The 20,777-nt window shown below is 41.4% G+C and overlaps 2 protein-coding genes across 2 annotated transcripts; one reads left to right on the top strand and one right to left on the bottom strand.

Annotated features, from left to right (window-relative positions):
- Positions 1 to 3,615: 3,615 nt before the first annotated feature.
- Positions 3,616 to 7,296, top strand: LOC117611610 (uncharacterized). Its single transcript, XM_034339620.2, has 4 exons — positions 3,616 to 4,281; positions 4,351 to 4,576; positions 4,648 to 5,159; positions 5,250 to 7,296. Exons 1-4 carry the CDS (start codon positions 4,016 to 4,018, stop codon positions 7,294 to 7,296), a joined length of 3,051 nt encoding a protein of 1,016 aa, XP_034195511.2. The 5' UTR covers positions 3,616 to 4,015.
- Positions 7,297 to 8,333: 1,037 nt separating this feature from the next.
- On the bottom strand, positions 8,334 to 19,931 carry Gsc (goosecoid homeobox). The gene is made up of 7 exons (XM_034340275.2): positions 19,670 to 19,931; positions 19,368 to 19,600; positions 19,067 to 19,301; positions 18,822 to 18,960; positions 11,890 to 18,552; positions 10,793 to 11,082; positions 8,334 to 8,725 (listed from the first exon to the last, which is right to left on the bottom strand). The coding sequence occupies exons 5-7, from the start codon at positions 12,374 to 12,376 to the stop codon at positions 8,510 to 8,512; spliced, it is 993 nt and encodes a 330-aa protein (XP_034196166.1). The 5' UTR covers positions 12,377 to 18,552; positions 18,822 to 18,960; positions 19,067 to 19,301; positions 19,368 to 19,600; positions 19,670 to 19,931; the 3' UTR covers positions 8,334 to 8,509.
- Positions 19,932 to 20,777: the final 846 nt, after the last annotated feature.

Genomic DNA, 20,777 nt, shown 5'->3' with positions numbered 1-20,777 from the left:
CTTCTTTTTCTTTTCCTTCTTTTTTTTTTCACCGGTGGCAGCCGAGGATAGAAGAGCGTGAAAACGGGCAAACAACCGGCTTCGTATTGAGAGTCATAAACTCTCGTCGCGCAGCTTTATGTAAACCATCGTTATCCTGATCGTCGTCCCTCGAGCATTTTCTTCTTCGCTCTTTAAATTATCTCGGCGATGCTTTTCTCATTTATCACCGGGCTCGTTGCAATGCTGCAAAACATTTTGTAAAAAGGAACATAATAATTGTGTTTTCTTCGCTGAGAGAAATCTTGCTAATTTAGGAAAATGAAATATCGTAATATTGCCCTCGATCTATACCGAGGATTTTCGTTTCTAAATTCAAGCGTTCAATTTTTCTGTAATAATAACACTCGTTCAAATTTTGTTAATCGTTCCATTGCATTGAAGCATGGTTCACGGATGATCTGGTACGCGTTGGAAGATGGACGACGGAAGGCTGGTGGTTTCGTAATGCAGATATGATTTATTGTCATGCGAAACATGGTAACGTACCCCCGTGGTCCGTATCCCCGTCACACCGGAAACCATTTGTCCAGGGCATAGCCAGAGAGTGTGTAAACACGTGGAGAAGGGGGTCTGGCCTCTCGTACGAGGTTACGAGGGTGCACGATGGTTAGGCGAAGGGAGGCACGGGGATGGGGTGGTTGATATTCGTTCTGGGATGTAGTCGCAGAGACCGGGTGCAGAAATCGTGTGGGTTTCTATCCCCGCGGGCTATATCCCCGGAATCAGCTGCCAGATTATTCTATTACCGCGTATCAACATGGGGTTTGTTTGGTCTGAAAACACGAGCCCGCCACATTGTTTCAGCCAGATAAAGAATTTAACGTCGGGTAATTAAAAGGACCGGCCTCGGGGACAGGTCCGTCAAGGGGTCGCGGACCAAGGACAATCTCTTACTTTTAAAGACTACTGCTACGTTTCGGACAGTTCCTCGCGCCTGTAAATCCCTCCTGGGGACATTTTCAGCCTCGGTTTAGTTTCGCGATTCTTCAGGAACGAAAGGTTGACAGTGAAATGGAAAGAAAACTCGAAATCGGTGAATGCTTGCTGGCCAATTTAACGCAGTTCATCTCCGCAGTAGAAATATACGGATATAGTCAGACGTATCGAAACTCTGATTATTAAGGAAATTGTGTCATTGTTCTAGGATTAATATTGGTGAAAAATATATGTAGAATGGAAAATTTTGTTAGTTCAAAATTACATTAGAAGAGGATCATATCGATGTATATAATTATATGGTCGGCTTAATTATTGAGGATTGAAATTCTATGAATATTTGCTACCAATATTTTATGCTTACCTCGTTTATTATTCTTAACACGGTATAACTTGTGTTACTACTGTATCAATTCAATAAAATAATAATAGCGTAATAGCGACACGTAGCTAGTACAATGATTGTATCCAACATTGAACCCCTTCGATTCACGATTTTCCCACACATTTTGTTTCAAAATCACCTCAATTATATAACAAAAGATACAAGGTAATTACCATAATAATGAGTAAAAATTATTGATTCGAATTATTGCTGCTTACTTTGATTGTCAATTTGTTGAATTGAAATAAATAATTCTTTTGACTCTTACCAAATGGTTACAATGCTTCATTGTGACGTTACGGAATCATACGTAATTACCCACTAATAATTACCTGTCAATATTTGCATCACCAATACATGCATAAATCAAGTGAAGTGATTGAAAATCGTTACCTCGTTAATGATACAAAAAGTTTAATTATCGTAACACAGATTTCGCGTTAACCATTTACTCCCTGGGGTGGTGGAAGTGTTCGTCAAATCCACTAATTAGAAAATAGTTAAAGTTATCGAGGATCGACTTTGAACGATTACGAAGAATCGAAAAGTCTGACGATCTCGTTCATGAATGAAACAACCTGGTACTTTGAAAAAGAATTCGCTTCCCGTCCGAATGGTTCTCGCGGCGATGCGGACAGACGGAAATTGTCATCGGGAAATAACGAAGCGAGGCGTCGCGACGCGACGGTCGATTCGTCGCCGCCGAAACAATAACAATCGGCGTGTGCTCGACGATGCGGTAATTAAAATAAAATTAATTGGATTGGTCGTGTGTGCGTTCCCGTACGGGAACTTTCGAAGAAGATGGCTGTACAGCCGTAGGGGCGTTTTGTGCGTTATTGCATATAATGCACTGTTTATTCTGCATTCTCCCTCCACGACCCCTTTCGTATACACGTACCTGTATACGCGGCAATCCGCTTCTTCTCTCTTCTTTACTCTTCATGAATGTTTCCGAGCCGGATGCACGTGGATTGTCCGTTCAATTCTATGGATACCTACTTAAAACTACACCTACACTGTGCAATAAATTATTTTATAAATAATATATTCATTATAAAAGAATGACCCGGAAATGAATTTAATATTTTTCATTTTAATATTCTGATAAACATTGTTAAATTTAATTTTCATTCTAATTTATTTTATAGAGGGAACAGAGAATCAGATGTGTTTGAGAAATAATATTACCTGCTCGTTAATATCAAATTTCTAAAGTAATTTGTACAACGAAATTATTGAAATTTTCCCTGATATTCGATGTCTTCCTTTTTATCTTACCGGTTATCTCGTTGGTAATTCATACTAGCCGACCACCTCTCGCGTAATAATTCATTTCAACGAGCTTTCGAGATTTAGCCGTTCGTTGCGACCAATCGATCCGTCTTTTCTCGATGGTACTACGCTAACAGTTCATTAAAATTTTACCCGACAGAGTTGCGTCTTGATCTTTGATTTGCCCGAGAAACTTTGCTCCACAGCGGAACCTTGCGAGGATCAGGCCGATTTCAGCTTCAAATTCACTTTGACTTCGACTGCTGTTCAGATTCCCACGAGATACATTGACAGACCTTCGGAAGCTTCTTCTCTTCTCGTTTTACTAGAAAAAAGAAAAAAAAAAAAACGAGCAAAGACGCTCGCTCCATTTTCGTTATCTCAATGGATACCCGTTAGAGAATAGCTGCACTCAAACTTAAAAAAAAATAAAGGAAAGGTATCTTCGTTTCCGCAAGTTTTATCTCTGCGGTATTATCCAGATAAAAATTTTTTGATTTATAAATTTGCATATTTTTTAAGAAAATAAATTCAACCAAAATTCGTAACAAAAATTATTTATCGTAAACGCACCAGTGGGGCTCCTAAATCCAATAATGATCAGAATATTACCCGAAAAGGTAAGGTTTCACGTTATTTCCATCGTGTATCGGCGTAATTTTATAAACACTTTGAAAATTTTGTGTCGCAGTGTGGCTTCGCGCGCTGAGATTGCTTGACGTTTTATGGTTTCGTCTACTTCGGAGGAAAATAATTACAAAATCACAGAACAGAACGCTTTAAATCTTTCGTCAGCCCTTTTGAGAAGTTGCATTTGTCCAGCTTCCCGACTCGCCCGCCGAAAATACCTATTCATATTCCACCGGATATATATTTAACCGTGAAAATTCGAATACAATTTCTTCGTTATTAAACGGGCCCGAGGGGGGGATGCAAAAGAGTCAACCAGAAGAGAAAAGAAAAATAAATTGTTCATTACAACCCCTTTTTTTTCAATGGCCATTCAACGATCGATTCATCGAGCGAAATTATTTTTCAATTTTTCATCACGGAAATATCTTTCGGCGACAAATTCAAATTCCACCCGAAGATCAAATGTCAGCTAATTACTTGTTTGGTTATATTGCAACGGAAAATTGAAAATTGTGTATTAAATCGACTTTAACGAAACATTTATTATTCGACGAAAAATGATCGAATAATTATTTGTTTTATTAAGAAAATTATTATAATACACTGGCTACCGTTATCAATCAAAGATGAGCTGATTCCGTTGCATTTTCAAATGAAACATTTACTGTTCTGATAAAATTACATTAAATTAAATGAAAGTGTGCTTGAATAATAAATGCAGGAATAAATAAAATATCAATCAAGATGAGTAAATCATCGATGTCGCTGAGTAAAATATCGACGAAACTGAGTAAAATATCGTTCAAGGCAACCGATGATGAGGCTACGACCGATTATACCACGACAGGGGGTGAGAGCGAAGCAACCGCGGATGAAGGGGGGAATGAAGGCGAAAAGGAAGTGACGGAGGAACCGGGTGAAAAGAGGAAGAAATCTTGGATCGAGCGATGCGTGATGCGGGAAAAATGGAAATGCGACGATAAGGATCTCTGGCGTCTTTACATGAACACGTAAGAAAGATGCGAAAACGAGTCGACGCCGGCGTCTGTTTCATAAGACGCGTTTCACGATTTCCTCAGATACATGGAGGATCGCGAGAAACTGGAAAAGGATGACATTTTCAAGCGTAGAAAGCCAGCGCCTTATCGAAAATTTCCCCGCGTCCAATCGGAAGAGGATTTAAACGCGCATCATAAATGCTTGCCGTTGAACGCGTTTCAGCTTCGAGATCAGCTGGCGTTACCTAATAAATTGGATCGCAAGAAGATGATTCGAATTTGGCGAAACATGCGTGCCAACCTACCGGTTAGCGATCCATCATCCGCTTGTGATTCGCGTTAAAAATATATATCTAAAAAATTGATAATTAAACACAGGTACACGAATCAAAGTCGGATACCCAGATAGATACCCAACGAGACGGAGTGTCGAAAACAACGAGCGACAAATGGCCAGGCGTGTGGCCGTGTACGACCCGCGACCTGGCGAACGAGATATTAGAACGACGAAGACAAAAGAGAAGAACCAGGACAGACTTGTTTCCGTGTGATACAGATCAGATAGAGGACGAGTTCGAAGACCCTGCGAAGGATTTCTCCGATCGCAAGGAATTAGGTCACGCCAGGATCCCGCAACCTTGTCCCTTGCCTGGCAAGGAGTTGTTGGTGGATCGAGCTGCCGGTGAACATCCCGGTTTAGTCGACGGTGATTACATCATTTTCGAGTTACCGTCGAAAGCAAAGGGCGCAAGGATCTATGCCGATGTATGTCTTCACGGTCTGAAAGGAATGCATTTGCCGGAACTCGGTGTGTTAAGGGCGCGTCAAAAGACTTGGAAATTCTGTTTCTATCAGGCAATCATTGCTCTTCTGGCTAAGACACAAATCAGGTACTTTGGATTCTTTGCAATTATTTTCATTTTTCTACGTTTAATAAGGTTTCGGATGTAATTTATAAAATCACTCCGACTTATCGCAAGGTACAAGTACGCTTGGAGCGTGAACATCGATTACATCTACGATCACGCGTGGATGTTGTACACCCACATTGGCATGATCAACATAAAGGAGAAGCAAAGATTAGACGACATCGTGGTGTATAATTACAAATACAGTATCGAAGTGGAGCTGATCCAAGAAATAAACGACGTGCCTATAGTGACGGACATCCCGTGGGATTACGAAGAGAGGAACATGAAGCGGAAGATGTTATTGGAACGAAAAGAATTGATGAACGTTCAGTTAGAAATCGGTTCCGAGAAGATCACCGATGAACAAAAGGCAGCTGTTCATAAAGGGATCAAAAAGATAGAAGATTGGTTCGATAAACTTAAGATACGTTTTCGTAATTGCATATTTCGTACCACACGATTCTCTTTAGCATTTTGGAACGATAATCTCTTCTGGTACTTGTACAATCCGTACCGATGCGACAAGTTTGGGTATTGGGACGACGATGGATACGCGTGTATAATGAAATTTTGTAGTCGACAATCTCTTCGAAGACATCTGATGATTCTGTTATTAAGAGCTTACGTTTATTCTGTTCCAAAGCCTGAGAAACAGGCTCCAGAATCTGAGACGGTGGAAACGGAAGAGGCCGCGACGGCAGAGGAACAGCCGGAAGCAACCACGGAAAGTGCTTCGCAAGGAGATGCGCAATCCCGAACGACTGGAGATAAACAATCCCGAACGGCTGGAGATGAACAATCTCGAATGACTGGAGATAATCAATCCCGAATAACTGGAGATAATCAATCCCGAATAACTGGAGATAATCAATCCCGAATAACTGGAAAAGAGCAATCCCGAACGACTACAGAAGAGCAACCTCAAACGACTACAGAAGAGGCTGCTTCCGAGAAGGAAGAAGCAGCCGAAGAAGAATCGACGGAAGAGAAATTCTTCACGGTTCAAATTTACCACGTGGTCCATCGCTGTTGTCAAATCCACAATTTGAAATTACTGCAACGGGGTGCACCGAAGCCACCGAAGCATCTGGTGAAGAAGAAGACGATCGACGACTGTCCGTTTGATCCTTTCGATATGAGAGATCCGTGCACTATAGAACAGGAAGAGGGTGAACTTAAAGAGGCGATCGAGAAACCGACATGGTTGAAACTCTATAAGATCAGCTGGGCCAAATGCCTGGCTGTTCCCAAGAAGAAGGGTAACAAAGATTTCGTGGTGAAGATGCGCTGGCATCAGTACGTTGTCGAAGAATCCAACAAGTTGTTCTCTCTTTGGGGCGAGATTCACATAACGGACAGTATGTTTGAGAAAGAAAATCGTGGGATGCAGACGTATGCCTGTTACGTTGTTTCCGCCGGTATGACCAGGATCATGGCGCCTGAGTATTGGACCGCAAAGACCCTCGACGTAATCGTGATGTGCGGCGACAGATATTATACCCACAGCAAGCTCGAGGCAGAGTTCAAATCGACCAAGTACGAGTACAGTCACGTGAATTGTTGGAACAGGTACCTGATGAGCCACTTCAAGGTAGGGGAGACCATGTTCGAGGCGAAAGTTCTACCCGCGATATGCGGTAGATTGTATGCCAAATCGTGCAAGTATCTTTGGCACTCGTTGGAACAAATGTTCCTCAAGTACCACTTCGGCATTCTCACCTGCGAGAGTACCTGTCTCGGCGTCTTCAAATTCTGCGGTGCTTATTACATGTACGACGTGAATTCGTTTGGACCACCGTTGTATCAGTACGGCGAAGGTGCTTCATATTTGCTAAGAAGCACTTATTTTTATAAATTTATAACCGTATTGGTGCTCACCATTGGTTCACCCGAATGCAGTCAGTTCGCTTTGAATCCTATTGAAATATTGAAGGTCGTCGATGTGGGCCCGAATACTCTTCCTGTCGGAAGAGCGGAGAAGGACAGAGGTAGGAGAGTTACCAAAGTGGAGTGTCCGTATGACGAAGAGAAGAAGAGGCAGATGAAGAAGTGGAGACATAAGACAGCGGAAACCGTACGGACGATTGATAGGTTGTGTTGTAAAAGCACCCAATGATCTTCAATTTTGTATTTTTAAATGTCAGTGTATTATAATAAAAAAACTCATGATTAAGTTTTTTTTGGTTTCGTGGACATGATTCCGATCCTTCCCCGTAGGCGTCTCAGGGGAAAATGCCAGTGCAGTGCAGCGAAGCGGGCCTCATATATATAGGTCTCTGGCCTCCCACTCCTCGCGTATGAACGTTGCCGCGCGAAAATTTGAATTCATATTCGCTTAGTTATTCGTACTTTTCAGTTATGTATTAAATTTTATAATATTTAATAATTCGAAATGATATTATTTTGTTTCTAAATCAATCAAAATGAAGATTTGGAGAATTCTTGCTTCTCCCATATCACCGTTTTCCCTAGGGAAGCCTGATCTAATTGCGAGTACATAATAATTTCTGAATAAATCGACGTAATAATTGTTAATTTTTTAAACAATATCAGAATTCGAAGAGAAAACTTACCAGTAATGGTGATAAGTTTGAGTAATGGAAAAGAAAAAGTACTCTCTGTCGATGAAAATAAAAGAAGCCACGTTTAAGTCGATCGTCTTTAGGTCTCAGTGCAGCTACGGCGCGGAACCTATTAAAGTTGTACCGCAGAGAACGTCTTAGTTCTTGGTCGCCCTCGGGATTTATGTACTTACCCGGAACTTGGCCCCAACTTTACTCCCGGTTAACTTACGTTGTCCATGGAGTCGCTGTTTCCCTTAACCAGCTGCTGGTCTTTCACCCCTATCGCACAATACTAATAATATAATCGCCGAGGCACGTAGAACTAAGTTCCAACTATGAAGCCACGAGAACTGCCGACGGATTTTAATCACTGATCCATTCTGCCACGCAGCCGGTCATTTCCTTGAAACTAAATACCGAACGTAAATTAAGAAATACAAAATTATTCAAATTATCAGACTAAAAAGAAGAAAGAAATACTTTTCAGTATAAAATTAGGGAAATATAAATTCATTCAAAATTTGTCTATTGAAAGAAAAATATAATCACGAAAATTGGAAAAGTATATTCTCCTTCGTATCTTGAATTCAATAATTTATTTCACTACCTATTATACACATCGCGCGTAAGCTGTATGTACAAACATATTTACACCCTAATTCCATTATTTACACGTCCCCTGCGCGAAGGGGTGGAGAACGAACCTGCTCGTCCAGGTTCAATGAAAAAAGATAAAAATGAAGGAGCCTAAAACCAATATTTTAACTACGCCACTTCGAGATCAGAACTGTCGGTGTCTTGTTCGTGTTGTTGTTGCTGCTGCTGCTGTCTGGCAAGAGTCAAATGATCGGCCACTTTGACCGTAGCGGTGGATACGTTGTCGTCGCTACGCTGACGTTGCTCCAACTGAAGCTTCCGCATACGTTCCTGTTCTTCTCGTTTCTGTTTACGCCACTTGGCACGTCGGTTCTTGAACCACACCTGGAATAGGAAATTGTTTGATGAAGGAAGCCCGTCGAAGCCCCGTTTGCGTTTATTTCATACAACTTTCAGTAGCTGGAAGAATGATGTTCCCTTATTCTGGGAAAAAAAGGGATTGAAACGAATAAGAAGGAATATATTGTATTTCTAATTGGTAGGGTGACAATTCGATGATTATTCCAATTTAAACGCTTCGTTCGTATAATAATTAATCAGACCTTAATTTCTACGAGGACGGACGCTTAATTGATAACCCCGTTTACCTGCTCGTCGGGCAGACTTTTAACGAGGCTGGGGAGCTAGCGAAGATCAAAAGGCTTCATCCCACATTTGAAATCAGCATTTGTTCCTCACGGTTGTCTGACTCGATTTAAACGACGGCCGACAAATCGATACCTCTCTTATTGCCGATTGATGCTTCATCGTGTCGGATATTGCACTGATCTGATTCTTAGCTCTTCGATTATATCGTCTAATTCGCTCTTATCCTTTGTTGTTCAAAGGATTTTGTTATTTAAAGAAATTCTAATTTTCTTTCGTTTTTTATTGAAACATATACCTTGCTTTTTATAGCCGAATGTTTACAGTTCGTGTTTCTGCATTTTGTTAATGCAATCGGGAAGATAGGAAAGACCGTCGCACGGGTAAACAGTCGTGCTTCTTTCCAAACATAGGATGGAGTGCTTTAGGCCCTCTCCAGCCAGTTCCTCCTCTCTTCTTTATCCCGGCATTTTCCTCTTTCTCGTTTCAAAAGTCGCCTTTCTACTAATTCTCTACAAACACCGAAAACTCTTACTCGATGCGGCAGGTGCGCTGCAGGTATATGTTGTTTCAAAGTCTTTAAAGACTCTCGAGACGAGGGATTTTCTTTGGGCAAAGCCGACGATACGGGTGGTCTCTGTTCGTTCCACGATAAGTGTGAATGACTTTGGGATTGTACGATTGTTCCAACAAATTGCCCGACGCGAATAAAGAATTTCTTTGATTCTATTCATCTTACTTATCGCTGGAACGCGATTATCGTAACAGCCTGTTCTTATCACCGTTTGTTTCTTTCAAACATTCTGTTGTTCCCAGGCATATTTACAAATTAACGATAAAACTATCGTACCTACTTTTTAGAATTAATATCGCAACCTTTAAGTATCCTTAAAAATTAATAAGAAATCATCTTGGATGCTTATTTCCTTCGAAAACTGAAACTGAGCATCGATCTTCCCTCCTACCTTTCAAATAAGGGCAACAATGCCCTGCGAGAAAAAGGGTTCCTTCGACAATCCAGTTTCAATGACACGCTAGTAAATCCTTTTTAAAATGCTCCTTCCAGCAACACCCGGCCAACAATCGAACGTCAAAACTGTTTTCACTTTGGAAACGATGATCATTTATTAACATAAAAATGTTTGTTCGATTAATGATCGTTAAGCGGCACTCGAAAGGAATTAATTATAAGGAGAACCGGTTAAAAATTAATGCTCCAACGCGATGCGAATCTTTACAATTCATAAATTCTATCCACCGGTGTGTGTGTGTCTTTGTAACATCGATAAATGTTGCAAGATCGCCCAAACAAAGAAATTCAAATTTATTGAACGGTGTAATTGAACACATTCTCGGCAAAGCTTTTAATCCACCATGAAATTTGTTGACTCGATTCGTTAAATAATATTAATGATCGCGTTACAGAACGTTATTGTCGATGAATTACGAAGGCAAACGTCGAAAATTTCAAGATTGAAAGCGAAGGCATTTTGTCATCGTTTGAAATTATGCGTTCAGGGACGAGAGTTTGGACAATCCGAATGGTCAATGTTTGTCAACCGAAAACCTAATATTCTCCTAGGTTCGAGAGAGTAATTTGTCAGTTTAGGCAGCTACCGACGGTGGAACCTTTGAGGAACTTCGTAACATTCTCACGACCCTATGTGAAGTTTACCGTCGACAAAGAAAATATGTTATTTTCAGGATAATGCTATTATTAACAAAAGTTCGTACAAGTAATTAACTCGTTTGCTGTTATCCATTTAAAATGTCCCATCACGCATTAAATAATTAATTGTAACTCACCTCGATTCGTTCTTCCTTGAGATCGACCTGAAGGGCGAGCTGTTCCCTCAGGATCACATCCGGATAGTGGGTCTTGTCGAAGGTGGCTTCCAATCGTTCTAATTGTTCTTCGGTGAATATCGTCCTGTGACGACGCTTCCGTTTTGTCATAGGACCAACGGCCGTGACATTTGGATTTATTTGATAGGGATGAGCAGCGTGATAGAACGCTGGTTGACCATGAAGAGAAACGCCGGCGGCTGCCATCGCTGCTACGTATCCTCCGGAATACAAACTGGGGTATGCTGCGGCTGAAACAAAAGATAAATAATGGTTACTATTTTCTAAAACATAACTAATACCTGTGGCATGGATTTGCATCGGTAGAAATGTTGGTCATCGATTAATATGCAATTAATTTAAACCACCCTAATCAAACGCGTTAAAGTTAACAGAACGTATAAATCGTAATGGGTTTCAACGGGTCTGCTAAGTCCGTTCTAGCACGAGGGTAGGAAAAAAAATTTACTCGAACACCCCATTCCCCAAGGGATGTTTTGGTTTAAAATCTCGAAGAAAGCTGCTTAGAGGCGACGTCGCCGTATAAAAATGTGCGAAGGGCGAATTTATGCTTTCAAGCAAGAGTTTCTCTTTCTATCGGGTTGCATATTTTTCCTTCTCGTTTTTCATCTTTCGGGGCCGGGATTGCGAGGCGCTAAATCGTTCGTGCATGATCGAAACGGATTGCGGATTTCAGCTCGCGCATCCCCAATCTGCGCGAGGTTCTCGCCGGTGAAATACTTAAAGCCCTCGAGGGCATAAAGGAAATTTCGTTCCAGAACGCGTCGGCCCTCCAAGGATTTACGCCTTCTTTCATTTTTCCGCTACGAGACTTTGCCCGGCGCTTAATACGCGCCGAAACGCCTCGAATACTCCCCGAAGCATTTATGAATTAGCATGATCTACGGCTGCAATTTAGGCTCCTTTTAGTTAAGAAGAAGCGTAAGGGAAGGAATTTCATGTCCGAAGATAGGAGACTTCTTGGTTCTCCCATGGCACCCAAGTGTAATAAATATATTAATTTTCATTTCAAGAAAAATGGATCGGTACCAGCTTACCAAACAAATCGGCAGAAGTGAACGCCAGATGATGAATTTGTTGTTGAAGAGGATGCATCGCCGCGGTCCTCGACGGCGAGCCAACGGTTTCCGGGTTCTGAATGATAGAACCAAGCCCGCTGGTACTGGTCGGTGTCACGTTTCCAATGGGTCTAGGTGCCAGAATATTCTCTATAGTAAAGGCAGACGTGGGTGACGACATAGTAGCCGAGGAACTTGGTCTCGATACATCGCGAGCTCTGAATCTCGTTTCTTCGGAGCTTACAGGACTCCTGGAGAACGTTTTCTCGGTATTGTGCCGTCGTCCAGCCACGTTGTTCTGCTCGTCGCTGCTCTTCTGCTTCAGTTGCAGACTCTCCGGTGAATAGTTGTAGAGGTAACGGTGACTGTAACCGGATATCCCGGGACCATCTTGAAGAGGACTCGATGGCTCGGTCATCGGAGAACGCGATCTTGGCGAATCACTCGCGTAGATACTTTCTACCATGTTACAGGAGTAATATCTTCTTAAAGTAAACTCGTCACCGGTCTTCTTCGAGTTCCCTTTACGATTATTTACGAGCGTCGATCGATGGAATTAAAATCAACGAAGAGACATTCTTCGAATTAATTGAACAGACATCGCTGTTTCTAAGAGTGGCGTAAAATTCTCTTCTCGTCCTTAAATACGATAACGCGTTCACAACTATCACATGCCATCGACACCGAGGAAAAACCGTGCTCACAAAATATTCAAGTCCATAATGTCGAGCAACCCTCGAAGACTTCCTTCTGTCCCATCACAGACGAACACGAGCACTGATTTCCGTTCGATTCGAATCACCAGGTCTTTCGTACCTATCTCACAGGGAACGCTCGAAGAATCTATTCGATCACTCGCATTTTTCGGGGCATAAAAAATGATTATCAAAACGTAGCCGATCGGAGGTGGTTTCACCGGCGAGAGTATCACGAGGATGGAAAGGATGCGACGCGCGTGGCGAAGTCCAGATGTGCAGTGACACCGTTGATAAAGGATATCCGACGACTGGTGCAACTCGGTGTACGCGTTGACCTCTGGGGGGTGCGCTTAGATTCGCCGGCATCTAGCTACGGGTAGCCCACCCCCGTGTTAGTGACAGAGACACCCTCGAATATATCCAGCAAAGTTTTGCCTCGAGTGGAACGAGGCGTGGCTCACTCTGGCTCCGTCCACTTTTCCACCACCCTTGGTCGCTCGGCATCCCCTATGTGGCAAGTCGACAGAGGAAAAGAGGGGGATGGACGGAGAGAGAAGCGAGAGCTTCGTCGATGGTTTCCGGTAGGATGTAGGCGGAGGTGCAATCTCCTGACGACGACGATGGTTTGGGGTGGAAAAAGTGGGAGTGGAACGTCGAACGGCTCGACAGAATGCCCTTTCAACCCCCCACGCCGTTTATGCCACTTCGACCCATAGGGTGGTTCGCGAGGGAAGGGGGAGGAAACGGGATACACCGGTGGGAGACACACCGTATTTACAACGGATAATCACGACGTGTCTTGCGTATTACAGAGCTTTTCGAGTTTGCTTTGAGAATCGTATTCACGAATTAATCATGCTTCCGGAAGCGTTTACCTACGAACGGGCATGATCGAATGCTCGATATTGTTTCTGAAAATAAGTACGTGTTTCCCTTCCGTCACGGGTTTTAATCGGGCATTTCTTTTCCTTTTTTTCATATTTTTCATCAGCGGATTTCGCGGATTCGACAGCGGTCTATGATTTGGCGGGTTTCTGGTGTTGAGACGAAATGAGATGAGTTGGAAACGAGTAGCTCAGTTTAGAATTGAAACAATTTCTTTTTTCATAGTGTCTATCATTTAAATTTAAGGATATTATGATTTCGACGCAGGGATTATAGGAAGCTCTCGAATTATCAAACAGGAATTCAATGCTACATCCAATTACTTCCATCGTTATTTGCATAAACAATGAAGGCGATTTGATGCGAGCGTTCAGCAACGTTAAACCCCGCATCAACTTTGAAATTCTGTACATACAATATCGCGCGTATACGTTGTAGCCGAATATAGAAACGAATCGAATGTAACTCGACTAATCGCGAATGTACTAAACACTTCACTGATCATCGCTGCGTATTAAAATATCGATTTTGGGATATTTGGAATTTGAACGGTGCAGGATTACCGGCCGGATATTCCAGACTATTGGATACCATTTTGAAATATTTAATTTCTCGATCATCGAAATACCGGTTCATCGAATAAATTCAAAACCCAAAAAATTGTAATCTCAATTACAAATAAAACATTTCCCTGAAAAATCTATTTTCTGGAAAAATAACAAGACGCAATATGGCTGATCAAAGAAGGGCCAAGGGTATCGAGCAAACTCTTCGAGTTCCCTTCTTTTCCAAATCGTTGATCCGGCAGATCTGTTCAATTATTCAAATCCCGCCCAATGCGTCCGTATTAATAACATAAAACCGTTGTAATGTGCATTGACTGTCATCATCATTGTTGTCGATGGAGCTGGGTGGGGAGGATCGTGATGCGATACGCGGAGAACGGAGCGTGAAAAGGTTTATTCGTAGGGCGCGCACGTACCCTGGACATTGTGATCGCCTGCTGCCCCCTTGCCTCTAGCTAAACATCCATCCGTGCACGCTTCAATCCCGTAGTCCGCAACGAAATCTCTGCCAACCTTAATCCTAATCCGTACGTTAATCGTGGCCCGATCCCGGAGAACCGAATCCCATGGCCACGTATGTACCCACCGGTTTAGGGTGTCGTCGAATCACGAGGAAAGCATGGTGCAACCATCTCTGTGAACGGAATCGTCCATGATGATCCCAACGAAGAGGATCCTCTTTGTTCGACGTGCTTGTGAATTTCATTAACACCGTGGCCGAATAGATACCGTTTAACTATACTTCTGCATCGGTATTCGTATGCTAATCTCGTAGCGTCTGTAAACCGTTTAGAATGCGATTTTGATACCAGTTACGACAATTCATGAAGTGACTAGGATGAATCCTTTCGGACTACCGTGTAAACTGGTTCAAGTGAATTTAACCCTTTCCGAATGTATTTCGTTAGAGGTGAAATAATTATCGAGGAAATCGGTTAAAATAAAAATTAATATCGATATCTTCGCTATTCGAAGGTTAAATAAAAGGTAAAGGAAAGAATTTGTTGACGCGTTAATGGATACCCGATTAGTTCCCCGGCTTAGGGTCATTTTGATTTCACGAGTATTTCTTTGACGTCAGTAAAAAAAAAAAAAGATAGGAGGAAGACAAACATTTACATCCTGTAACGAACCGACAGCTAATCCGCGCGATACTCGACACGATACCACGGACTTCCTCGATTATGATTCTTTTTTTTTATTATTCTTTGTTGAATTCGGCCTCTTTGATTGCGACGCCGAAAATGACACAGGTCGTATACGATTTTTAAAGGGAAAAACAATATTTACGCTGCGTTAAGGGAAGGAAAGGGTCCATAGAGCGGTGGAGAAACGTAGCGCGATTACAGCATCCGAAAAATATTTGCAGTGGCTCGCTAATACTCACACTTCTAGGACTTCTTTGACCCGCTTCGTTGCGGCTTCGTTCGTTGTTTTTAAAATCTTTTTTAGTAGGATTATTTATCAACCCCTAGTATTTACACTATAGCAAAAATGTTCATTGGAAATGTTATTGAATTTTAGTTAAATTGCCCAAAAAATCCTCTCTTAACAGAACCGTGAAATAACCAAGACTATTGTTAGTCAATTCATCTGCATTCGATGGATAATCGTGGCTTCTTAGGCTTATGGATTTCGGCCAGTTGCACGAAACGTTCGTTACATCTTAAGAAAAAGAAAGAAAAAGAAAAAAGAGACAGAAAGGTCCATGGTAAAGAGAAGGAATAGGTTGAAGGATAATTCGCAGGCTCAATTTCTGTTGGCTTTTGCTCGTTGCTTTTTCTCTCTGGTCGATTATTTCCCAACCAAAGAGGCAAGAAGGCGTCCAGTCAAGTGTAAGGTAAAGTAACGAGTACTTACGCGAAACGTTCACTTGGATACTTGGGGTCAGGTAGAACTTAGCACCCCTCGGTAGGGCCGAAGGGAACGGGCTAAGGGAAACGAGCAGGACATCCACTTAGCACGCCGCTTAGACGTGAAAACATCTGTATTGTCGCCGCATTAGCGCCGGAGGATTCGTCCTCGATGATTACCGTGGAAATTGTAATCTTTTCACGTGCAACCATCTCCCGTGGCGGAAACTTTTTAAAACCCAGCCAAACGATTCTCTGCTCCTGGCTGGCTGTAAACAGGAAACGAGAGCCGTGGTTCCTTAAAGAAATTGGAGATTGAAAGGCATACCGGCACCACGCGGCTTTCGTTTCAGATACTTTACAGAAATCGAACGCTTTGCAAACACCGAGGGTGGTTCTTTTTTATTGCAAGGAATTAAAGATAATAATAAAAATATGCTAATTTTCTACGTCGAATTTCGAATTGAAATTTCTTATCAGATGTAGAAGAATAATTTCTTTCTTCTTCGTTGAATTGCCCCGAGTTATAATTGTTGGTCCCTGGTTCGCTCGAGGCGAAACAGGACGATCGGTGAATTTATTGGCTCGTATGTTAATTACTTTAATTATTACAATGCTGTCAAAGGCTGATCGGAATACAAAGGAAGTTTATTCGACGCGGAACTATGTTTCCATCGCCCCGAGTCACTGATCGCCAATTAATTTTCCATAATTGGACGGACATGCTGCCACGATACACGCCTTGACGCTCGTGGCATACGCACACCTGTGTTCTCCGCACCACCTATCACGGTTCCCACACGTACACGGTGTCCGTTTTAGAATGTGTCGATGCCGGCCGCCGGCCAGGCCGCCGTATTTTCACCACCGAACCAATTAACAGTTTTCACCTATTCCTTTTTAGTAGCTTCGACCGAACGAGATGAAAAATAACGAAAAAAAAAAAAAATAAAAAAGTAAAAACGAGAAGCAGTGTATGACCGCGTCGGAGAAAAAGATAGAATAACGAGCGGGTCAAAGGGGGTCCACGGGGGGTGGGAAAGAAAATGAATGAAAAAAAAAAAAAAAGCGTCGTTGATGGCCTTATACCGGCGGAAAAATCAACTTCGATCTTGTCGAATATACAGCTGGCTTCGATATTGATGACATGCCTTTTTTTTTTTTAACCTGGAAAATAAAAGAATTCGTTTAAATGACTTATTTGCTCTTATTTGATGAATTTCGATTATTTCAAATTGACTCTGTTTCTATTTTCCATGGGACTTCGTGAAATCGTTTGAAAATATTAGATTAGTAAAATAAAGAATTTGAAAATTGAAGAGGGACTGGTTATATTTCTCAGAAAACTTCTTCGTTCCTGAGATTCAGGGTAATGGTCGGAAAAAATCGATTTGAATTCGGTGACGGGGTGGTGGCAGGGCTTTTAAAGCTATTTCGGCGCGGATTTCGTTAAGTGATACCAATAACCCGATGGGACAACAAGACGGGGCCCTTCAGGATTCGGTGGAGGATAAGCGAAGGGCCAGCAATCCCGGGGGATGTTATCTAATCCCGGCGGATTTGTTGATTCTACGACTTGCGCTTGGCAAAACGCAATGTGGTTTCCATGTAGTGTTGGATTACCCTTATTTTTTGCAGCCCTAAAGACCCAGCCGAAAACTTGGTGCCAGTGAACCAACACACTCTCGCCGTGTCTATTTTAGTCAGCAAAGAGGTTTCTTTTCTTCGGCTTCCTAATACTTTGTCACGTTCTTGCGTTGAATCTAAAAAAAGAAAGAAAAACATTAATTAGAAAATCTAAAATAGTGTGAACTTTTATTCAAAAATATTTGAAAAAATAAAATCGTATGGATAACGAGTTATCGAATTGGAATCTCTTGGCGAACGCGAATCCCATTGAAAAACAAAGGATGTGACCGTAGATTGGCCCGCGGTGGCCCTTCCGTAACGCAGATTATTCTATTACACGTTACGTAAACAGGGCGTACAAGCGGACGAGGCTGTTACTCGCTCTCTTTCTCTCTGCTTTCTGTATCTCGGTATCGGGATGTTGTTTGCTCTGAAAATACGTTATTGTTTCACCGCGATAAAAAATTCAGCGTTTGGATAATTACATCAGAGCTGATCGATCCGGTCAGCCCCCGGCGGATTTCCACCGAGTTACTGACTTACTTTAGCTACCCTTTCCGTTCCGTTGCGCCACGCAGATGTTTACGCGGCGAACTTAATAACGTGATTGTTAATAAAAATTAATTCAATTAGCCACAAAAGCATTCGTTCTTTCTTCTGATAAAATAAATCAAATTAATTTAAAAACTATATATAATATCTCAACCTAGTTTACCCTATTCTAATCCTAATTCTCGTTACACAGAGAAGGGCACGCGTTTAAAAAAAGAAAATTCCTCTATCCGGACGGATTTCCAAGGGAAAGATAGAGCAACGAGCAAAGAACGAATCGGTTTTCGATAGAACCACCCGTGCGTGGCAGCTGCGATCCTTTTTTTTTTTTCCCGAATCTTCCCTTTCGTCTCTCTTCCTTTCTTCCCTATTTCTCTCCCAGTTTCAACATCTGAAACCTGGTATTTTGCCCCGGCTGTGTAATCCCTTCGAAGCGGAGGAATGGAGAGGCATCGAAACCTTAAACAGAGAAGGAAAGAAATCGATATAGATCAAGGAAGAAAAGCAGGAGAAAGAGGGTAAAGGATGAGGAAGGAAGAGAGCGTGAAAGGGAATACGGATGAAGTAGGACGAAGAGAAGCAACGACCCCGCTGTTTGCCTTTTATTAAACTCTTGTTAAACGCCGCCTTTCTTCGCACACACAATTGAATCGGCAAAACAGCGAAGATAATGCCAGGACCGTGGCTGTACACGACCCCGTACGGCCGGGTCTATGTGGAAGACTTACCGCAAACACCAGCTCCTTGTACACCCTGAAATGGACACCGTGTAATCCGCCTCTTTATACAGCGCTGCCGCATTGACCGGCTCCTCCAGGCATGCACATCGACCACTCCCGGCTAATAAATGCCGCCTCTTCCTTCATCCTTGTTGAGGGAAAATAGAAAAAGAAGAAGAAGAAAAAAAGAATACACCCCTCCGGAGATGGAAAGATTCTTGAACGACCGTGAAAATCGCACGAACCAAACCCACCCTTCTTTCCCTACCGGCGTGCAGAATTCAAATGAAAATATTTGGATATTTCGAGCGAATATCGATGTTGGCCCACGTTTAAAAGCGTGCCATTGTTGGCCTACCATCGCAGTAAACTTCTACGCTTTGCGAACAATCTTCCAGCTTCTGGTAATATGACTTTGTTTGGAGAAAGCATTTCCACGGATGGGTTTATCGTGGCGTGCAGTTTTACCTACTAACTCTCGAGTTGATCCTATAATAATAATTATTCGTGAATTGAATTGCATGGGATTTCAGGGTAATTTGATTTTTCACTTACGATTTCCTTCATATTTTGTAATATTCGAAAACTTTGATAATAAATGGTTTCAAAAATTTGAGCGACCACCTCCACTTCCGGTCCCTCTATTTAAGGGGATTCAACCATCCATCTAATGAATAATCGTATTCATTATTGTATCTAATTTTTGAGAATAATTGGTTTAATTATCATTCGATTGGTCGTATCGGTCTTGCTCCCAATTAACAATACGTTCTTCAAAACAGATAAGACTGGAAATCAAAGGTTAACATGGGAAAAACAGCCGCAACAAAGTGTAGAATGTTGAAGTATATAATTACTCATCGAACTCGTAGATACTCGTGCTTTATTCAATCAACAAATCACTTCCTGTATTTTTTATTTCTCATCACGATCATTTGTACAATATTTTCTGATGGGAGTTGCAAAGGATGTCGGACGAAACCATGAAAAATCAACTGAAACGAAGAAACAATAATAATTGTGCACGGTTTATAAACGTTGTTTATTTTTGCAATTTCATTTTCAATGTTTTGTTATTAATTTTTTTTTTCGTTTACAACCAATAGGAGTCACCGTGCGTTGAACTTGATTGAAAAATCAATTTCGAATGTGTGTTAAGTGTGTGGACGTGTATACAACACATATGCATATACACATACGTATTTTATTTATATAATGTATATATATATATCAAGGTAAAAACTAAGTACTCGTACAAAACGTAGATTACTTCTTTTTTTTTGTTTTTTTTTTTTTCTTTTCTTTTATGGGATCTCGTTTAAGGGCACATTATAGGACTCTATGTGTACTTACATATACATATGCACGGTTATTCATTTCTATACATATATATATCATGTATACACATACGTTTTACATACTTTCAGAAGAGATATGACATCTAGATATACCGTTTGCTGTTTTTAAACTCGACTTCTTCGATCATTCTCCTTTATTTCCTTCTCTGGTTTTTAAGCGTTTTACAATCTGTTTACTATTACTGACTAGTAATAATGATAATTGACTAATAAGTACCAAGATGCAAATAGAAGATCGGATTGTTTCGAATAGGGGTAGTTTTGCCAAAATTATTGAAATTCTATGTTGTACAACTTAAATTTCTTTTCGGCGACCTCCCTGATATCTAGAAGACAATGCCGAATTAAGAGAAGAAAAGTAATTAGAAAATTTAACCCTTATTTGAGTTTCCAAATTTAGTTCCATAGATAATTTTCAAGGGCTATTATTCGCAGAGACATCTTTCAAAGAAAAGTTAAAAATGTGATTAAATTCTCGTCACAATATCAACAAGAAAACACAGAAGACAAAGGATCTATAAACATGTCCAATTACCTATCTTGACCTGTTACCTTTTGTTGTGTAGTAATTAAATTATTTATACATATACGTGTATACATGTATATT

This window comes from Osmia lignaria, chromosome 10 (genome assembly GCF_051020975.1).
Source record: "Osmia lignaria lignaria isolate PbOS001 chromosome 10, iyOsmLign1, whole genome shotgun sequence".
Lineage (NCBI taxonomy): Eukaryota > Metazoa > Arthropoda > Insecta > Hymenoptera > Megachilidae > Osmia > Osmia lignaria.
Note: the sequence above shows the minus strand (reverse complement) of the source record. Positions and strands in the feature narration are given on the sequence as shown.

Bases quoted from the DNA above. Each gene is read 5' to 3' on its own strand.
- Gsc (XM_034340275.2), bottom strand. From the start codon at position 12,376: ATGGTAGAAAGTATCTACGCGAGTGATTCGCCAAGATCGCGTTCTCCG. The intron at 11,083-11,889 runs GTAAGCTGGTAC...CTTTTGTTTCAG, and splicing joins CACTTCTGCCGATTTGTTTG to CCGCAGCATACCCCAGTTTG. The intron at 8,726-10,792 runs GTGAGTTACAAT...TTCCTATTCCAG, and splicing joins TCAAGGAAGAACGAATCGAG to GTGTGGTTCAAGAACCGACG.
- LOC117611610 (XM_034339620.2), top strand. From the start codon at position 4,016: ATGAGTAAATCATCGATGTCGCTGAGTAAAATATCGACGAAACTGAGT. The intron at 4,282-4,350 runs GTAAGAAAGATG...CGATTTCCTCAG, and splicing joins TGGCGTCTTTACATGAACAC to ATACATGGAGGATCGCGAGA. The intron at 5,160-5,249 runs GTACTTTGGATT...ACTTATCGCAAG, and splicing joins CTGGCTAAGACACAAATCAG to GTACAAGTACGCTTGGAGCG.